The 21,193-nt window shown below is 34.6% G+C and overlaps 2 protein-coding genes across 2 annotated transcripts; both read right to left on the bottom strand.

Annotated features, from left to right (window-relative positions):
• Nucleotides 1-5,028: 5,028 nt before the first annotated feature.
• On the bottom strand, nt 5,029-6,860 carry LOC132286887 (protein DETOXIFICATION 49-like). Its single transcript, XM_059789304.1, has one exon. The coding sequence runs from the start codon at nt 6,781-6,783 to the stop codon at nt 5,212-5,214; it is 1,572 nt and encodes a 523-aa protein (XP_059645287.1). The 5' UTR covers nt 6,784-6,860; the 3' UTR covers nt 5,029-5,211.
• Nucleotides 6,861-16,184: 9,324 nt separating this feature from the next.
• LOC132284364 (sugar carrier protein C-like) lies at nt 16,185-20,231 on the bottom strand. The gene is made up of 4 exons (XM_059786466.1): nt 20,102-20,231; nt 19,189-19,511; nt 17,990-18,619; nt 16,185-17,363 (listed from the first exon to the last, which is right to left on the bottom strand). The coding sequence occupies exons 1-4, from the start codon at nt 20,229-20,231 to the stop codon at nt 16,896-16,898; spliced, it is 1,551 nt and encodes a 516-aa protein (XP_059642449.1). The 3' UTR covers nt 16,185-16,895.
• Nucleotides 20,232-21,193: the final 962 nt, after the last annotated feature.

The following is a 21,193-nucleotide window of genomic DNA, read 5'->3' as shown; positions in this document are numbered from 1 at the left end:
TCATGGTTCGTGTGGGGAAATTTCATGTTCAACAGAAGAATTATATTTGCCTCTTTAAGCCGTGAGAACTCCTCTTTACCGCTGACTTGTCCTGATATCTTCTTCTAAGAAGATAATTTAATTTTAGGTGGATTTTGTTGAGACCAAATCTAATTATATAGTTCAATGTTGTCTGAAGGAGATTCACTCACCTCATGGCTCATGCGTTGGGAGGCAAATATAGTTCATTTACGAAGTAACTAATTCTCGTATTAATTGCATAACATATGTTATTAATTGAAATCATTAATTATGAATGCTTCTACAGCCTAAGTGATAGGATTACTCTCTTCCTACTAATCCTTTAACATTCTTACAAACAATAATCAGTTGATTTGAATTTTTTTTATAAAAATTCAGTAATCTCAGCATTCAATGTGATAAACTTCCCAAAAAAAAGACATCAATGTGTTACCAATGGGGCGGTGCAAATAAGGAGGTCCAATGGGGGCGGTGCAGGAATGCCAATGAGTTACTTCCCCTAAAATCATAGATATATATCAAACATCCATTGAAAATTACATTCATGTTATATATATATATATATATGCACGAAACATCCATTGAAAATTACATTCATATTTTTTTATATAAAGTCGATAAGCATTATTTTGTTGTCTATAGCCGACGAAAATAAAGTCTATAGTGTATGTTTCATGTGGTATATGGCGTGTAGCTTTCACACTAGTTAATTGCAAATCAACTCCAAAAATGCCATCTTTTTCACAGTCAAGACAATAGCATGGGGCGTGTGTGTGTGTGTGTTTGTCTTTTTTTGTTTCACCCCATGTATAGAAAAAAGTAAACTAAGGTATATTTAATTAATGGAACTTAAAATGCATGATATGGGCTTGTCAGGTCACTAGTTTAGTAACACAAAATCTGATCCACCACCACTTCATCATAGAGATAGAGATAGCGATTAGAGATTATCTTTAATCATCATAAATTAAGGATATAATGTAATGGAGCAATTGTCTTTTGCCCGTAGTTTTTTTTTTTTTTTTTTTTTTGTAAATAAGCATCGTGATCATTAAATATGATTCAAGTATTAAAAAAATAATTACCAAAAACAAATAACAATCATATTCAACCGATATGATGTTTGGTGTGAATAGTGTAATGTATCTGCATGGTTGTATTGATGTCCTTTTTTTCTTAATTATTTTCTTTTACCTTTCTATTTGATGAAAGTTCACTGAATCAAACTCGAACTCTTTTTTCAGATGGGATGTTAGATAAGTGAGTAAGGGATCATTTCCGCAATGTATCTGCATGATTGAATCGATGCTACTTTTTTTTATTTAATCTTTTTATTTGATGAAATTAAGTTCATTGAATCAAACTCGAACGCTTCTTTTTCAAATGGCATGTCAATACTTAAATCACATGTCAGATGGCTCTGACAAATTGATGTTAAATTGAAAGAAATATTGAATCTGTTTATTAAAATGTGGTAGCATGTATATATATATCCGAGTCCAACCCCCCATCCAATCAGTATTATAGTACAAAATTTGTTCCTTTTTTTTTTCTTCGACTAACATGGGATTATTTTTCAAATTTGAGTAGGTGCATTATTAATGCCACCACAGATGACTTTGTTTGAATATAAATAAATTTAAATTGGGACAAAAAATTTCAGCCTCAACCAACCAAACCTTACTAAACTGACCCTTTTTGCTCATAGTTAGTATTGATGTCTCCAAACAACTGTACATATAACGGTACCATCCTAATATTTAATTTGTGACATACTTTGCCATACAAATCATATTGATCAGATTTAATTTAATTTCTTTATCATGATGGCATGAGTTGAAAATTTTAAGAATATCATAAGCATATAAAAATTAAACTTCTATATATATATACTTGATCAGAAGGGACAAATTGGAGGGTCGGTGAGCCGGCGGGGCACGACCACTAGCCGGCGGTGGTGTCCTTGCTGCACCAACCACTCAGCCGCCCATGCGGCAAGCAGGCCAAGCTGGGTGTATCTGATCCTATACATATATTTATATGTTTTCTGTTTGACTATTTTGTATATTGCATTAGTCCTTGCATTTTAGTCATCTTTCTCTCCATCTCTTTTTTGTTATTTTCTTTTAGTCTTTGATAATTTTATTAACTTTTGTCCATTTATTTGGTACGGCGAGCTTCTCACCCTCTACTTTTTTATTTATTTATAAAGAGTCGTGCTACATTTGTAGATTTGCGGACTTGAACCAACCGCAAAGAGATATTTTATTTCTGAAATCTATCAACTAATAAGTTTTTTCCAATTATAATTGAGAATAGAGTCACGGACGAGACATGAATTACACATTTATTTTTCATCACACGTATTTGTTTGATTATGTGTTACACAGTTATGTACCTCTTTATAAAATTGTTTCAGTACGGAGGCATGTACATATTCTTCAAACATGCACATTTTAAATTTTGGTTATCAATATTCATTTAAGACTGTAAAAAAATCGAGCTGAGTTCAAAAAGTTTAACTCATTTAATAAAATGATCTAAACTCTGATCTCGTGATATTTCATGAATATTACATATTCTTCAAACATGTTTTGAATTGTGGTTATTTATGTTGATTTAGGACTATAGAAATCTAGCCAAGCTCAAAAAAATTACTAATTCAAACTAATTATTATTTTAGTAATCTCACACTAACTATGGGCAAATCGTGTTTTTTTTCAAACTTATTAATCAAGGTAATGAGATTTGGATGGGACCCCAAATTATAAGAATTTATAAAATCAAACTAATCAAAGTCAATTTATTCTTCAAATAATATATGATCAAGTATTGGTTTGTCGGGAAAATGATTAATGAGATAATATTGGAATCTCCCTCGATTGGGCTCGTGCCACAATTAAAATGATGTGCGTATTTTTCTTATAATTGATACTCATGTGTCTTTATGTATGTATATTTATATATTTATAATTATATATACATACACATATCTGCATTTAATATGATAGAATACGACAGGTCAAGTCCATCCTAGACTCGAATAATACCATGACCAAAAGAAAAAAGGTCAACTGTGATATATCCATGAAAGCGAAAAAGAAATAAGGTCAATCAAAAAAAAAAAAAAAAAAAAAAAAAAAAAAAAAAGGGAAAGATAATAATAGTATTTACCAACTACAAAAGCACAATTTGTTTTCTATGTTTGGTACAACTTAACTTAAAAGGGTTGACCAAAATTAAATGAACATTTTACTTCTTAATAAAAAGGGTTTTGAGGGAATTTATATTTGCCGCTAAGCACCAAATGCTTATAATCAACAGTTTAATGCCAAAGGATTGGAAGTCACATGATGTGCGAATCTTCATTTTAATTATGTTTTGGATAATTATTCACCAAGTAGTGCACTAATATGCCAATCTTGGGGATTAATTAACTTTGTGGTGGTTGCAAAACCTTTTTATAGACAATAATTTGCTGTTCTCAAAGATGCAAATACAAAAAATATTCTGAAAATATGTCTGTTTGTAAGCTTCATGAAATTTGTCATAGCCAAAAAAAAAAAAAAAAAAAAAAAAAGGACTTAATTTAGAGCTGTTCTCTTTTAGTTCTATTAAAATTGAATTTTGAGTTGAGAATTCTTGAAAATTATTTTTAGAAATTTAAATAAAAAAGTTTATATTTCTCTGCAAAATAGTAATGATTGACTATTTGATCTTCCATCGTCTTACATGTGAACGCAAGTTGTGTTAATTATGTGATTACTTGTCATTTGTTATTATATTTACTTACATTTGTGTTTCCCCTAGTAAAATATTTGGTATAAGAATTTGGGACTTAACAAGTGATATCAGAAGAGTTTTAATGTGCTAGCATAAAAATGGAAGGTGATGGAGACAATGCAAGTTGGGACATAGATTGGGCAGGGTTTGCAAGTTGAGCTACAACCTTCATTTAAGTGACAAAAGGCATCAACAATGTTGGTTTGCTGATGACCTTTCCATAACCGTGTCAATGCCAAAATCAGGTATGGACCATGGACACTCCCTTCCCCCCCATTTCTAACTATTTTTAGGTTCATTCAGGACGCTGCAGTGTTTGGGGGGATTTGGATATGGGCCTCCTCTCCACACACACGTCCTCCCAACATCCACTCCAAATAAACCCGGCTCCTCTTGGACTCTCCACATGTTTAACCCATTCATCAATAAATGGTTAGATCCGTGTTTTATTGGATTGACCCATATTCGTCTAAACCCGTTCCGTTAGTTGGATATTTTGTCATTTACTTTTAGGTAGAGCCAGAATATCCCGACACTTCACTTGAGAGTGTTGTGGCGATATCAGACATGCGAACACCGTTCGGACCCTTTTCAGACACAGCTAAAAAGTGTTCTGAAATTTAAATTTATAAATAACATGACTAAAAAATATTGTTATATATATATATAATAATAATAATTTATTATATTATTATTTTTGACATATTAATGTACTACTATTTAAATTTGCAGTAAATTTTTTTATATTACCGTGTATCTGTTTTATATCCCTCATGTTGATATTCATACTTTTGAGTGTGTTAAGAAAATCTTAACTTCCACAATTAAATTATAGTAAATCCAAAACCTTTGTCTCAAAATTATAACATACCAGTTACCATTTCAAAGAGCCAAACTGATAATTTTACTAGTAATACAAGAAAGAAAGAAAGAAAAAAATTCATTTGAACTAATAATGGCTCTTTATATTAGTAATTCCACATATAAATCCAATTTACACTTGGATTGGGTTTGAAATTTTGAATTTGTCTGAAATCCTGGTTTTAGTCTAACCCGAACCAGATGGGTCGGAGTTTGAAAGATGGGGGTAGTTTACTCGTTCACGCAGCCGGCAGTACGAAAGGTTGACTGGTCTAGTCAATATACAGGCGATACGTCTCTTAAAGTTAGCAGCCAAAACCAAGCGCATATTAAGCGCGCGTGTACAAATGCATAGAAACTAAATTGTTATAAACCAAAAAATAGTACGAGTATACATTTTTAATTTACATGTGATGTGAATCAAAACAATGAACAAATTAAAACAGAAACAGATAGCTCTAAAATCTCTATCCCCTACATTTCAATCTCATATTTACATACAGGAAAAAAAAAAAAAAAAAATTCAATGAAGATATATTAATTAAATTAAACAAGTGTCTGAGCATCAAGCTTTGTAGTAGTACTTTTGTCATCTAAAAATCTTTGTTCTTCTTTAGTGTCATGGTCACCATTGACAGTGATAGTTCCGGTGAGCACTTCAGCTCTCCGAGCTTGACTCTCCCAATCCGTTCGAGTTAAAACGAACAACATGGTAACAACACACGAGCCCTGCGCCGCCAAAAGGCCTAGCCAGAGTCCTCTGAAATCGAACCCCACATAGAAGCTCAACCACACCGCCACCGGCATGCCCACGAGGTAGAAACACCCTAAATTGATGTTGGCGCCGAGTTTAGGCCTCGCAGTGCCTCTCAAAACGCCACAACCTGTTGTTTGAGGGCAGTTTCCGAGCTCACAGAGCCCAATTATGGGCAAGACCATTGAAGTCAATGCGATAATCTCCGCGTCATTGGTGAACATACTAGCCCAAATGTGTCTAACCGTGGTAGCAAAAAACAGTGCTGAAAACCCTAACACGAAGCTAGAAGAGAGGCCAATGATGGCTGCCAGTTTAGCCCTCTCGGGCCGGTTAGCACCTAGCTCATTTCCAACTCTTGTGGACACTGCGAAGCTCAGAGAGGATGGGAAAATGTAGATTAAAGCTGTGGTTTGGATCAAAATGCCCATTGAAGCCACGGTTGCTCGAGGATTCAGCAACAACCCGCATAACAAAATCATGATTTCGTACCACCACCATTCGAGACATACTGAAATGCAGCTCGGGACAGCTAAGTTGATGAGAGATGACCACCCTTTCAAGCACTCTGAGCTCACTCCTCCCCAAGTCTTCTTATACACACCGGAGATCATAACGTAGACGATCAACGATCCTACGAGATTAAAGTTTGTCCAAACACCACTTATGGCCACGCCTTTGATTCCGAGATTGAGGACTGAAACAAGAAAGTAATTGATGGGAATGTGGAGAAGAATGGAAAAGGTTGCACAATATGTTAAAGGGAGCGTGATGGATTGTGTTCGGAGATAAATGCGTAGAGGGTGGAGAATAGATTGAGCAAAGAGGTCCGGGAGAGAGTAAAGAATGTAGGATTGAGCTTCATTGGCTATGTCATGTTGTTGGCCACAAATTACCAAAATTTTCTTGATGTTGAACCATAGAAAAGCTATGGGGATTGATGTCAAGAGAAGCAAAAGGACTGTTCTTTGGAGGGTGAGGCCGAGAAGCTTGTGTCTTTGAGCTCCGAAAGCTTGGCCACAAATGGGTTCCATTCCCATGGCGAGGCCGGAGAGAATTGAGTAGCCGGTGATGTTGGCGAAGCCAAGCGCGAGGGCACCACCGGCGAGAGAGAGCTCGCCGAGGTGGCCTAAGAAGAGCATGGAGATCATGGAGCGAGAGTAGAGTAAAAGACCTGTTAGGACCATGGGAAGGGCTATGTTGGCTATGCGTTTGGCTTCAGATATGGATAGTGAGAGATGGGTTCTATTGGGGTTTTGGGTTTCTTCTTCTTGTTTGGATTCCGGGATTTGGGGAATCAGAGGAGAGAAAATGTTGGGTTCATGTGGTTTGGTAGAGAGAGGAGAGGAAGATAATTGACACATAGTTATGGGGTCTATAGAGAGAGAAGAGAGGGGAGGGGAGGGGATTTAGAAGTTTTGAGGTTTTGGGTTTCTGGAAGTGGTGATGTTGTGACACATAGATATGGGGGTCTATATATATATATATATATATATATGGGAATGAAGTCGGCCCTTCTGGAAAGTGAAAAAACTAGTAAGAGGAGGTATTTGGTTGACTGGTATATGGTTAATGTTAAGTTTCAAAAGTTTAAATGAAATTCTTTTTTAAGCGTCCTTTTCTGACCGACCACGGATCAGTGTTTTGGCCTGTAGCAGATAATCACACACGCACTTAAAACTCTAAGACACACATTTTTATTCTGAGATATAGGGGGCCGAACTCTGAACAAGCCGACAGAGATAGTGGGACTCGCTTTGGCGGGAGCAAATCATCTGAAGTGACTTGTCCTGTTGTTCCTACAGTGCACGTTTACTGGCTTATATTTGGTAACGTCTTTATTTGTATAAAAGTTATTAAGACCGTGTTTGGATGCGGCAATTAGAAAAAGTAATTTATTCTTTCACTATCACCTTCACTCTCAAAACAGGATATTCATATAGTGTCGAACAAATAATATCACGCATAAATGTAACACAATTCAACATATTTTTATATTGTTATTTCAAATTAAATTTATCACAAAAAAAATAGAGCACCATAAAAATTATTGTCAAATGTTAATTTAAAGAGTTCCATCATAAGGTTAAAGTCATTTCGACTAACTTCAGACAACATACAAAATACTCGATAGAGTCATTGATTTTTTTTTTTTTTTTTTTTTTTTTTCATGTATAAAAAATACGGAGTAATACATTTGGTTATTCTCTAAGAGTGAATCATGAGTTCTTTTATAGAGTTCATGTTACTTTCGCACCAATGTGTAATCGATAAAACTTGGCATAGTTTGGAATTAGTTGTTATTTGCTCTCTCACTATTTTCACCATCAAAACAAGAAATTCACACGATGCCCACTAACTAATACCACATTTCAATGTAATTCAATTCAACGTATTATTATGTTGTTATTTAAAATTAAATTTTACCACAAAAAAATAGAGCATTTTAAAAACACCTTAATTAATTTAAAGAATTTAAACCAAGGTTAAAGTCACTTAGACTAACTTTAGATAACAAATAAAATACTTGATGTTTATAAAAATAATGAAAAGAGCCACATCTTTTTTTTTTTTTTTTTTCTTCCAAATATTAAAAAGCAATTACACAAAAGTGAAGATTGTTGATAGTCAAATACCTCATAATTTCCTTCAAAATCATCTTTAAAATTAACTTGTGACTATGTTTTTTTTTATTTTTTTTATTTTATTTTTAATGATAAAATTTAACTTTTAACTTCAAATAAAACATAAATAATTGTCTAAAGTTACTCCAAGTGACTTTAACGTTGGTTTGAATTATTTATGTGTAATTGTTGCATACATTTAATATTAGTAACAACATAAATAATATATTGAATTGAGTTAAATTTATGTATGACATTATTTAATTAACACTATGTGAATACCTTGTTTTGAGGATGAAAGTGATGGTGAGGGAGTAAGCTACTTTCTGCAATTGTCGCATCCAAACGCAATCTCAATGGCTGTTAAATGAAGAAGGATGTGGCCAAATGGTGATCACTTAAAGCTTACTTTAGAGAATGATAGGGCAACCTCACTGTAGAAGATTTACGCCCTCCACTTTCACATCTGTATCAACCCGCTGGTTGGGAGTTCAAATTTGTGGTAAGATCATAGGATATACAACATATCAAATTTAAGAGGGAATGCAAGCGTTACCGAATTTAAACTCGAGCTATAAGTGCAATTTCATGATGAGCTTGATTATAATTTTTGTTGTCTCACCTAAAGCTCAAATGTCCCTGTTGATGAAGAAGCACTATAAGGCATTATTTCATAGTCCTGGCTAATCATTATTTGGTACACTAGCAAAAGATTGAATAAAAATCACATATTTATTTACGTGTCAGCAAAGGTGGATCCAAAAATTACTAATGGGGCTGGGCTAATAAATTTTTTTTTTTTTTGAGTAGGTTAATACTAAAATAAAAATCACATATTTATTTACGTGTCAGCAAAGGTGGATCCAAAAATTACTAATGGGGCTGGGCTAATAATTTTTTTTTTTTTTTTTTGAGTAGGTTAATACTAAATTACTTATAATAATAATAATAATAATTTTTATTTATTTATTTTTAAACTGGGCTTAAAATTACCTATACTTAAATTTTAACAGCTATAATTTTATTTTATTTTATTTTTTATTTTACTAAAAAAATTAGGTTTATCAGACAAGACCGTAGTTGGTGTTGTGAGTTGTGAGCAACGTGGATATGGGGTAAGAAGTGACGTCTTGAAAGTTTGACAAATTAAAAGGGCATTGGGCGGTTATATAATATTATAGTGGACCCATATGATAATGAGGCACTGAGACTCTAAAAGGCTTAATCCTTGGTCCGTTAAACACCAAATTGACTTGTGATACTCAAGCATAAGATGATCTTAATAGATCTCTTATATGGCTAATCATAATTTGTCACTCTTCTTATACTTCTAAGTTTTAATCATTAAGAAATTAAACTTAGGAAGTTGATAAATCTTTGATCCTTTGTACTAATATAGCGTGATCCACGTTGAATATCAAACATTATCTTCATAAAGTAACTAAAAAGGAAAGGAATAACATTAATGTCTAATCCCATTTTGTGCCTTTACTTACCTTATTCTTATCCAAACAAAACTAGATTTTATCATCTCATCACTTTTAAAATTTCTAACGTACTCATCTAATAATCATTTTGTAAAACCGACCACTTGGACTTAAAAAGAGTCCTGTCATTTGGAGTTACATATGACATGATTTTAATGTGTTTCACAGATCTATGTACTTGAAATGAATCTCATTTATAAATTTGTCTCTCTTTTCAAAAACACTCAAAAAAAAAAAAAAAAAAAACACAATTAAGTAGTGTAACTATGTCCCATCGAGTTATTGAACGGCTCATATAAATAGAATCCAATAAAAAAAACTTTTGTTAGAAATGAATAAGATGGCCATCCTCTTACTGTCACATCAGTCCCTAATTGCTATTTTTTTTTTTCTTAACTTTAATAATTTTATGCATTCACTATATTAACCACACGATAGTTGATTCAACTCGCACCATAATGTTGCTAGTATTGATTGAGTAGGTATAAGATATTATGAAATTTTCTTACGTTAATTTAAGAATTGTGTCATTTCATGCGATTCAGGCTAATCTAACCGTTCACGGAGACTATGTAAGTGATTTGTTAAAAAATATCGTGGTCACTCGCGGAGGCTATTTGAGCAGTTGGTGTAAAGAATTATTTTTAATTTATTACTCCTAAGTATTATTAAGAATGGGGTGAGGTTAATGACTATAAAATTTGTGGGGTTTCACGACTAGTACAGTCCAAATAGTGGCTTAATTAGTCCAAGGGTTCAAGCAAGGGATTGGACGGTGCAAAGGCATGTCAAGCCCTTTGTCTGCACCAACGTCTTCACCTTCAGCTTCATATTCGTCTTAATCTCTTGGAGAGAAAATCGCTAAGACATAACAAAAATTCAACTTTAGAGAGAAAGACTGATATATATATATATATATATAGAGAGAGAGAGAGAGAGAGAGAGAGATAGAGGGACTAACGACCATGATTCAAACAGTTATAGGCGGTTGTTGTATGTGTTAAGGGGAACGCACATACATACTTTCCTAGCAACCCACGTGCCTATCAGAACTTGACTAGTTAAAAGTTCTCATGCTATTAACATTAATTTTATATAACTTAAACTTTTGTGAAATTAAGAAAATCAAATTAAAGTATTTTATGGTTTTAGCTTGTTTGGTTCCTAGCTATAACTAGCTGGTTCTCTCTCTCCCCCTCTCTGTCACTAGACTTTTCTGATGAGGGATAGGTGTCACATGGGTGTATAAAAGAAAATAAAAAAAAAACAATTAAGAACTATTGGTTTTATTATTGTTATTATTATTTATATATTTTTTTCCTGATAAGGTTTGAAACTTTGAACTTGCAATAAACTACTCTCAAGGAAATCTTGTTCCTTTACTAAATTCTCAACCCTAAATATTGTTAATAAATTAATGATTTTCGGTGTTTTAATTATATAATTTTTTTTTTCTTTTAGTACACCAGCCGGCCATTTTTTTTTCAATACATCATAAATATTTTCACATAAATATGCAATTATGATTATAAAGTTGCAATAATGTATAACTTTCATATGTGTTTTATGATAACCCATAATACTACTGTAAAATTAGGGATGTCTATAAAATTCTCATTAATGCGAAAAATATTATATATATATATATATGTAAACATCAAAGACTGTATGTAGTTTATTAATATTTTATCCCCTTCAAAAGTAGAAAGTCGTGGAAGTCCTCGTCAAAATAATTGAGCGTGGGAATCTATTTCTTGTCAAAATAAAAATAAAATCGTTAGCACCGTGACACTTGTAATTAGTCAATAGTACTGAACCCTTCCTGAATAGTTTGGCTTACAAGTAGGGGGGACCCTTAATGACTCAAAAGGTGCGTTATATACAGAGACAAGCGCTTAGTCATATACAAACGAGTAAAGAAAAATCTTAGCAGAATATTTTAAGCATGGTTAGACAAGCAAGCAACATGTCACTTTACTTGACTCTTTGAAAATTGGAATCAAATGGACAACAATAAAAGATGAGATAATTCTATCCAATCCTGTTATAGCCACTCATAAGGTTCAACCATTGACTCCCAAATCACATCGCACACCATCCGTGGGACTGCTATACTATTTTAGATTACCACAATTGGTTATTCTTCTACAAATCAAAATATATGTACAGTACTTGAAATTTCTAAATTTAAATTAAGTCAAATTTGAGTCTAAATTAAATATTTAGAAATCGGTTTTTCAGTACAATTGGTCTCACTCAAAAATTCGAACCGCGGAAAAGAAAAGTCTCTAAATGTATCCTAAAATGTTTCTGTTGGTGGTAAACAAACCTGTCTAGCAATTGGCATTTTGACACATTCAAATCGATTTGACAATGGAATTTTCCAGGGAAAGGGGATTAAAAGCTCATTTTTCATGATTGGAATGGGGATTAATTTGGAGGGAATTGAATGAGTCAAATCATATTTCATGAAAAAAAAAAATGTATTGGAAGATATTTTAGTCCAAACTACTATTTGACTTGTCCATTCAGCACTGGAATTAATGGTGATAGGGAAAAATATAAATCTACCCTACCCTCGATAAGATTGATTATATTTAAGAATAATCCTATCATAATTGGAGGAGGTCAAAAGGATTATTCATATCCCCGACAAATCTGACAACAAATCTCCCATGATCTCGCACAAGCGGAAGATAAGATCAACCATCGACATCGGCGGAACCAATTGGATTCCAATCGACAGTCATAAATAGGGCACCAAACCGTTAAAGAATGTATGAGAAAAAACTCCTAAACAAAAGATACATAATTATTTTGTGATACGATTACAAGTACTAACTTGATCGTCGGAGGGTCCTTGGCTGGCACCCCACCGGTGCCATTCGAAGTGACGTCCCTTTGTTTTGCAGGTAAACGCCGTCGTTCCGAGTCGTGAGGATTTACGCATCAACAGCTGGCGCCGTCTATGGGAAAGATTAGTTCTCTGAAGAAATAATAATCCCGACGCGACTTGGCTCGGACGGCAAAACGAAAGTTTCTGATCATGGAAACCTTCCCAAAGTCATCAGTTGACAACGGGTTTACATGTTCTTATATAAGGACGAGACTCTACATCTTGATTACTCGTCTATCATACTGGGGGCAAAACAGTGAGTTACGTGATGCCACCTTTCAAAATTTGGCACGTCGACCCAGGCAGTCCAATATGGTATTTTCCATCTAGCGATGCTTGGTCCCTTCACTATTGAGGTTTGGTCGTCTAAGACCAGACTCCATCTCATATCGGGCAGCAGCCAATTATCAAGGCCAGATCGTTGAAGACTAAGGTCTGATCTTTCTGTACCTACATAAATGGGTAGGTCTCCACCCATCAAGAAGATCACCACCAACAAGGGTGTCTCTACCTACTAGTAAAGCTTCTACTACTGAAGATATCTCTAGCAACGGAGTTTCACTACTCCGTCCGTTCATAAAATCAGGGTGGCCTTCTACACCCAAGAATGTATCGAGACCTTCAGGTCCAAGGAGGTCCAATGTCCCTCAAGATCCCATGTCCAATGAGATCTGTATTCCCAAGCAGGTTCCTAAGTTAAGGGCGATCATTGGACCCAACGAGGTACTGACCACCAGACCGTCATCTGTCAGCCGTTGGGTACCACGCCTCTATCCACCAGGCATCAAGCCAGTCGCTGGATACTAAGCCTCCACCTACCAGACGACAGTTGTCACCTCTCTTCCTTTACAAGAATGGCCTATCGACTTCAGATTATGCAGAATTTTGGATTGATAATCCATTGCAGGTTAATTTTTAGTAATTACTTCTAACCCAATCCAATATTTTTAGACAACTGTAAATTGTTGCAGCACCAGACACCCCATCCGTTGCATAAACGTCTATAGAATGGGTCATCACCCAAGATCCTAACATGGGGGGCAAAATAGTGGATCATACGATATCAATCGCCGATCTATATATGATGACAAGGTTTAGAAGATTGATCGTACCTTGGTACATCGAGCTAGTCGAGTTTCTAGTCTCTACACGATGGGAAGGGTACAACCCTTGGTTATTATAAATCAAGGCTTGGTTATCCAAAACCAAGGCCTAGTCAACCAAGACTAAGAATTGATTGCCCAGAGTCTACAAAGGCTCGGTCATCCAAGATCAGTGCCCGGTTACCCCAAGTTTGGTCATCAGAGACCAAGACTAGGGCCTAACTGACAAAAGTATGGTCATCAGAGATCAGAACTTAACCTACAAAGGTCAGGTCAAAAAACGATCCTCCCCCTCACGTGTTATACTTATGTGGTAATTAATTTCCTTACTAAAGGGACGAGCTGAGTAAAGCTCGTAAAGTTTATTCCCTTGCTAAAGGGATGGGTTGAATGATTCCCGTAATCAAATATTCCCGTACTATAAGGGATAGTAAATAAGTGTCCTGTATTACAAGGACCCGGGCAGAATGAATCCCGTAATCAATATCCCCGTACTATAAGGGATAGTAAATAAGTATCCTGTACTACAAAGACCTAGGCTGAATGAATCACGTAATCAAATATCCCCGTACTATAAGGGATAGTAAATAAATGTCCTCTACTACAAGGACCCAGGCTGAATAAATCCTGTAATTAACATCCCTGTACTATAAAGGGATAGTCAATAAAAATTCCTTATTAAAAGGGACGAGCTGGGTGAAGCTCGTAAAATTTAATTTCCTTATTAAAGGAGTAACGACCTGAGTGAAGCTCGTACAATTTATTCCCTTACCAAGGGAAAGAGTACCCAAGGGCAGAATACCCGAGGGTACTAAAAATAGTACCCAGGGGCAGAGTACCTAGAGGCGAAGTACCCAAGGGTTCTAGAAATAGTACCCAAGAGAAGAATACCCAAGGGTACTAAAAATAGTACCCGGGGGCCGAATACCTAAGAATACCAAAAATAGTATCCAAAGGAATAGTACCCAGGGTATAAAAAAAAAAATTTCCCGAGTTACTATTCACATGAATAGAACCCGCGGGAATAGTACCCTGTGAATACTGTTCACAAGGGTTGAAAAAAAAAAAAAAAAAAATTTCCCGAGTTACTATTCACATAAATAGTACCCGCGGGTACTGTTCACAGGGGTTGGAAAAAAAAAAAATTTTATTAAATCCTGAGTTACTATTCGCATGAATGGTACCCGCGGGTATTATTCACAGGGGTTGAAAAAAAAAAAAAAAAGTTTTACATTCCCAAAGCTAGACGTGCAAGCTTGGGAATGGGGGGCAACTGATAGGGAAAAATATAAACCTACCCTACCCTCGATAAGATTGATTATATTTCATTATCGTGGTTCAATAGGGTAAGAATAATCCTATCATAATTGGAGGAGGTCAAAAGGATTATTCATATCCCCGACAAATCTGGCAACAAATCTCCTATGATCTCGCACAAGCGGAAGATAAGATCAACTATCGACATCGGCGGAACCAATTGGATTCCATTCGACAGCCATAAATAGGGTACCAAACCGTTAAAGAAGGTATGAGAAAAAACTCCTAGACAAAAGATACATAATTATTATGTGGTACGATTACAAGTACTAACTTGATCGTCGGAGGGTCCTTGGCTGGCACCCCACCGGTACCATTCGAAGTGACGTCCCTTTGTTTTGCAGGTAAACGCCGTCGTTCTGAGTCGTGAAGATTTACGCATCAACAAATGGAATCAATTTTTTTTTTTTTTTTTCTATTTTTTTTAGAATAACGATCAAAAGTCAGTTAAGATATTCTGATGTGATATTGGCATTGCAATTTTGTACTCATTTGATTTTATTTTTTTAAAAATAAAGTTAATAAGAATTTTTTAACATTATTAGCATTCGTGTTATACCCTTATCATAATATATATATAAATATATATGTATAATTAATAATATATATATTTTTAACTGATTAGTGGCTTACATTGATCAACCAAATCATTGATCACTATGTCTATGGATCAACTAGTGACTCGGTGACCATCACTTGATGTTAAGTGGTTCCGAACATATTGGTCCCTTTCACTTTGACGTACACCTTCACATTTAGGTTCACAATTTTCTTCCAACAGTCAATAGTCATGGGAGTGTCCTGCAAATATGTACAACATCAAAATGAATTCCACACTCAACCCTCTCTACCTAAAATGACTTCGTCCATTGGAAAAGCATATCATTGGAGTGCTAGTAATTTTCACACGCTCAACCATCCATCTACCACATCAAGGAAAGTGATTCGAGAATCTTCTCGGGTATGTACATTCTTATACACAACTTTTCGAAAAAGGAAAATTATATATATATATATATATATATATTTATTTATTTAATGCCGAAGAAGCATTTTTTTTTTAACCTGACAAACAAGAAGCCAACATTTCATTACAAGATCAGCCAAGATATAGAACAAGTACACATCATGAACCTAATAGAATCACATTAAAGTCAAAACCAGATAACTCCATATAAACCTAACACTAAGTTAAGACATGACCACCGTCATTAGAGTGCTCAACGCCAACCAACATTCGCAATTTTAATAGCAAAAGATTGGGATGAGTATGAGGTAAATGATTCAATCACTTGCACCTCCACCAGACGAGCGGAATTCGCACCCACTAAACTACTTGGCGGACTCAGAGCAGCCATCTTACTCACTGCATTTCCCCCTGCACCTTTAAACTTTTTATCCCCCGCAAGTCTATTAGCATGAGATCCACCAGAGATTGATTGTCAACGTTTACGGCACTTATGAGCCGGAGAAGAGCCTTGACAATTAGACGTGGCAGAGGAATCAGACTTATTCCCTTGTAAGCAATTGTACAGGATATGTATTATATACACAGGTGTCCAAGTATCGACCAGGGCCACGAAAGAGTAAGCCTGGCATACAAAAGATGGATTGGGCACAAAGGACAAAACAACTATTACGTACATATGCAAAATTTTAAATAAATGACAATAAAAAATATAATTAATACATGAAATTAGCATTTTTATAGTAAATTAAACTCTATATAAAATTGAACTTTAGACATTTGGGAACAATGGACATAACTCAAAAAAGAAAACAGCAGAACAAACAGTGACGGAAAAAAAAAAAAAACACCAGAGCAAACTGTCATTACTGAATTTCAAATTAAGTATCCATCGATGGGAACCCAAGTTATATAATTCTTGAGTACAAAAAACACAAACCTAAAATCACCAAAATTGAAGAACATCAACAAGATCAATCAAATTATTAAGCATTGAAGGAGTTAAGCTAGGAAGGATAATATCAAGTAGAATGCCTTCTATACACATAAAGGAGACAGAATGATCATCAGAGCCATGTCTTTCAATCTCTAAAACTCCCATCCTTTGTAATCTCAGATAACTCTTTAGGTCTAGGAGGAACGAAGCTTTTCCAGTACCAGTGTTTGCTCCACACTCCCGACATCTCTTCAATTGGTATGCCCTTCGTCTCCGGTAAGAAGAAGTAGATGAAAACGGTCATCACCACCAGCCAGAAAGAAAAGAAGATGAACAGACCAAATTTCAAGTGGCATAGCATTATTAAGAAGATTTGAGCTATGAAAAATGTGAAAAGCATGTTCACGGATACAACAATACTCTGTCCAGCAGACCGGATTTCCAGGGGGAAGATTTCACTAGGCACCAACCAGCCAAGAGGTCCCCATGACCACGCGAAAGCCGCTACAAAGATACAGATAAACAACACCAATAGAACAGCATACCAGTTTGGCAACACACCTGGATTACCATCTGTTCCAAACTTGAGAGCAATTGCAACTGTAATAACAATCTGTGCAAAAACAAAGTACAATCCAAACTGTTAAGTACATATATGGAGGGGGCGCGAACACCTGAAGGAGGGTTTGTACCAGCTGAGTTATTGTGCATTTGATAAAAAGAATTATTATCATTGAGTATGGTCTTGACATCCTAAATTAATGTACATTGATAAAAAGGGTCATTATAATCGAGTATGGTCTTCACATAATGAATTAATGTACAATCCAAAATGGATTTTTTTTTTTTTTTTTTAGGGAGTATGGCCTCCACATCCTGAATTAATGTACATTGATAAAAATGGTCATTATCATCGAGTATGGTATCCACATACTGAATTAATGTACAATCCAAAATGATTTTTTTTTTTCTTTCTTAAAAAAAAAAGGGTCATTAGGGTTTTTTTTGAAAAAGAAGGGGGTCATGTTATCATCTAGTCCCCGGATAATGAGTTAATATACATTCCAAAACGGTTTTAAACAAAAAAGGGTCTTTACAGTTTTATAAAAAAGGGATCATTAGGGTTTTATTATAAAAAAAAAAAAAGATCATTATCGTCCGATATAATCTCTAGTTAATATTTTACATTATTTTGCACAAAATGAGTAATAAAAACGGATAAATTAAGAGATCATGTACCTGACAAATGAGCATCTGAATTCCACCCTCAAGGAACAACACTCTTCTTCCATACCTATCTGCGGTGGCGATTGAAACAAAGGTGGCTAGAAAATTCACTACGCCAGTGATCACAGCAGACATGAGTGAAGCACTATCTCCAAAACCAATGGTTTTGAACAAGACAGGCGCGTAAAACACGATGATATTGTTGCCAGTGAGTTGCTGCAACGATGGGATGAGGATGGCAAATACTAACTGAGGTCTATACTTTCTCTGCAGTAGATTAGCCCATGGGTGCTTTATTTTTTTAGACTCTTCACTCGCCGCGACTAAATCATTGTACTCTTCATCAACATTTTCAATGCCACGGATTTTCTGAAGCCTAGATTTGGCTTCATCAGCTTTTCCACGCTCAATCAAAGAGTTGGGTGTGTCCGGAAGAAAAATTGAACCCACAATCAATATTAAGGCAGGAACCACAGCACCCCCCAAGCTCAAACGCCATCCCCAACCACCCTTTATCTGTGCAAAGAAGTAATTCAACACATTGGCAACAACGATACCGACTGTAATTGACAACTGAAATCCCATGTTGAGAGCACCACGGTATCGATATGGAGCCATCTCGGATAGATAAACTGGGACAGACTAATCATAAACAGAAAAAATAAAGTTAATATTAATCATTTCTTCAACTTAACAATTAATACAGCAAACAGTATATGCAGTAGCTAATGTTGGGCTATATGAAATGAATGAATTTGATTCAATCCAACATTATGCCCTGTGTAGCTTGTATTTGTGTATGTTGTCCTTTAATGTGTTTATTTTAAGTTCGTACTTCAATTTTCGTATAAGATTTTGAAAATGGACACATGATGTAAACCAACTAATGGAACTCCAATAATTTACTGAAATTATAGAAGATTAAAAAAAAAAAAAAAAAATGCATTAAAACTGTATATTAGTACAGAATTTGGACTTAAAATATAGGGTCAATACAATCCAACTAATTTTATTACTTGGATCATACTGTAATAAGAAGTATATAAATAAATGATTCATCTGTGTCGCAATAACACAAAGAGGAATACATACATACATCAACATTTTATACCTCCCAAGTCCTAAGTGAGTATTACATCTCTAATCTACTCAAAATACTGACAGAATAATAATAGAGTAGAACACACACACACACATTTATATTTATATACCTGATTGGCAAATCCAATACCCATACCAAGGAGCATCCTTCCAACAATAAGCATTGCGACATTTTTAGCGAAGCCATTGACAATAGCACCAGCACAGAAGAGAAATCCACCAAAGAGCATCGACCACCTTCGTCCCATTTCCCGGGTGACGACGGAGGCAATGGAGGAGGCGATAAGAGCAGCAAAATACAGTGATGATGTAAACATGGTCAATGTTTCGCTGTCGAATTTACAGTACTGATTTGTTCCAGTTTCAAGCTTCTCCTTCCGGTAAACGGATGGGAAGAACTCTTCCAAGAAAGATGGCATGGAAGTCACACCACCTATACAGACAACATTAACAATAGCCTCAAACTCACTAACAAAAATAAAATAAGATATATATATATATATATATATATATATATATATATATATATTTCTCAAGTTGATAGTAACACAAACACGTCTCTTTTAAGATTTGAATCCCTAACTTCTCAAAGGGAAGTAAGAGGCCGATATTGTTAAGCTACTGACATATTGATAATAAGATAAAATTATAAGAACAAAACAGACAAATTAATCTTGTGCATTTGTCTTCATTATAGTTTCAATTGAGAACATTGATGATTGAACTACTAGTACGAAATTTAAATTACAGATATCTGTGTGTGTGTATTTATATATATATAACATATAATATGTACATTCTTAATTAATATAAACAAATCTAAGATATATAAGATCATTTATTAATAACACCCATGAAGTGCATAACAAAAATACATCTAAATAATTTTAAAATAAATATTTATACATCGGAGAAACCAAGTAATAAGATCATTTATTAATAACACCCATGTGTGTGTGTGTGTGTATATATATATATAATATTATAAGGAAGACATGAGAAAAAATGGGTTGAATACTTGACCTGAGATGCCAAGGTCATAGCCGAAGATCAGACCTCCCATGGCTGCAACAATGCAAGTCACTAACACATTCGTTGTCAGGTTGCCCGGATAGGCCTTACTCGAGGCAGCGATTGTTCCTCCACCAGCCATCTTTGCCTTGCTTCGATCACTTTACCGGCAGAGCAAAGCAAAGGACCAGAAAGAGATTTTTAGAAAGCAAACCCACTGATCGATCACTAGAGTGAAATGTATTTCAATTAAACAAACTACGCACACTTCTTATCTTATTTAAAATAACCGTAATTTATCTTCAAATTAAATATTTTATCCTAATCTAACTCTAGTTTGTTAAACTTTAAAATATTTTAACCATTTTATCTTTATCCTTTATACATATATATAGAGAATATTTTGATTTGATTTAATCTAAAATGATTATCTTCTAACGTCTTTAATTGGATATGGATAATTAGCAACAGAATTCAGAAAATTTGGTAAAATATCTTCTTCGTTTGTTGTTTATTAGTAGCTAATATGCAACTAAACTCGTTTTGTGTGCCAAATGGAGAGAGATAAACAGAATATAATTCTTCTACTAGACGCATAGAGCATTTAGAAATACATTTTTTGTTCCATAATATTTATTCATTACCGCAAAACTATATATATACTATGGAATTGAACTTACATGTACCTATGATTAACAGATGCGTTCAAATTGGTTATAAAAAAATATTGGTTTTCAATTTTAGAACTCTTCTGCACACAAAAATTAAAAATTACAACTCTTCCCTATTTTATTTTAGGCAATTATGGATAACTAAAAGAAAAACTGTTACATATCTCAATGCAGCAATGGTTGGGTTTCAATTTTACACAACTTGCTAAAGATAATTAAATGCCAAGATTCTGCTTGGTGGACTTTTATCTATAATTGAAAGAGGCCCAAATTATAAAATCATTTCAACGTGAAAGTTTAACATGGAAAGCACATTTAAGTTAAAATAGTTCCAAAACTATAGAAGAAAATTGGGCAGTACCAACAAATTCGACTAATTCAACTCCCACTCCCACTCACATAAATCAGTCCGAATTGTTCCATATTGCATTAT

The sequence above is a fragment of the Cornus florida genome, unplaced genomic scaffold, assembly GCF_030987335.1.
Source record: "Cornus florida cultivar Cherokee Brave unplaced genomic scaffold, ASM3098733v1 CherokeeBrave_3.0.0_Hap2_Chr11, whole genome shotgun sequence".
Lineage (NCBI taxonomy): Eukaryota > Viridiplantae > Streptophyta > Magnoliopsida > Cornales > Cornaceae > Cornus > Cornus florida.
This window is presented reverse-complemented; position numbering and strand designations above follow the sequence as displayed.

Bases quoted from the DNA above. Each gene is read 5' to 3' on its own strand.
- LOC132286887 (XM_059789304.1), bottom strand. From the start codon at position 6,783: ATGTGTCAATTATCTTCCTCTCCTCTCTCTACCAAACCACATGAACCC.
- LOC132284364 (XM_059786466.1), bottom strand. From the start codon at position 20,231: ATGGCTGGTGGAGGAACAATCGCTGCCTCGAGTAAGGCCTATCCGGGC. The intron at 18,620-19,188 runs GTATATAAATAT...GTTTATGATTAG, and splicing joins GTATTGGATTTGCCAATCAG to TCTGTCCCAGTTTATCTATC. The intron at 17,364-17,989 runs GTACATGATCTC...GTTTTTGCACAG, and splicing joins TTCAGATGCTCATTTGTCAG to ATTGTTATTACAGTTGCAAT.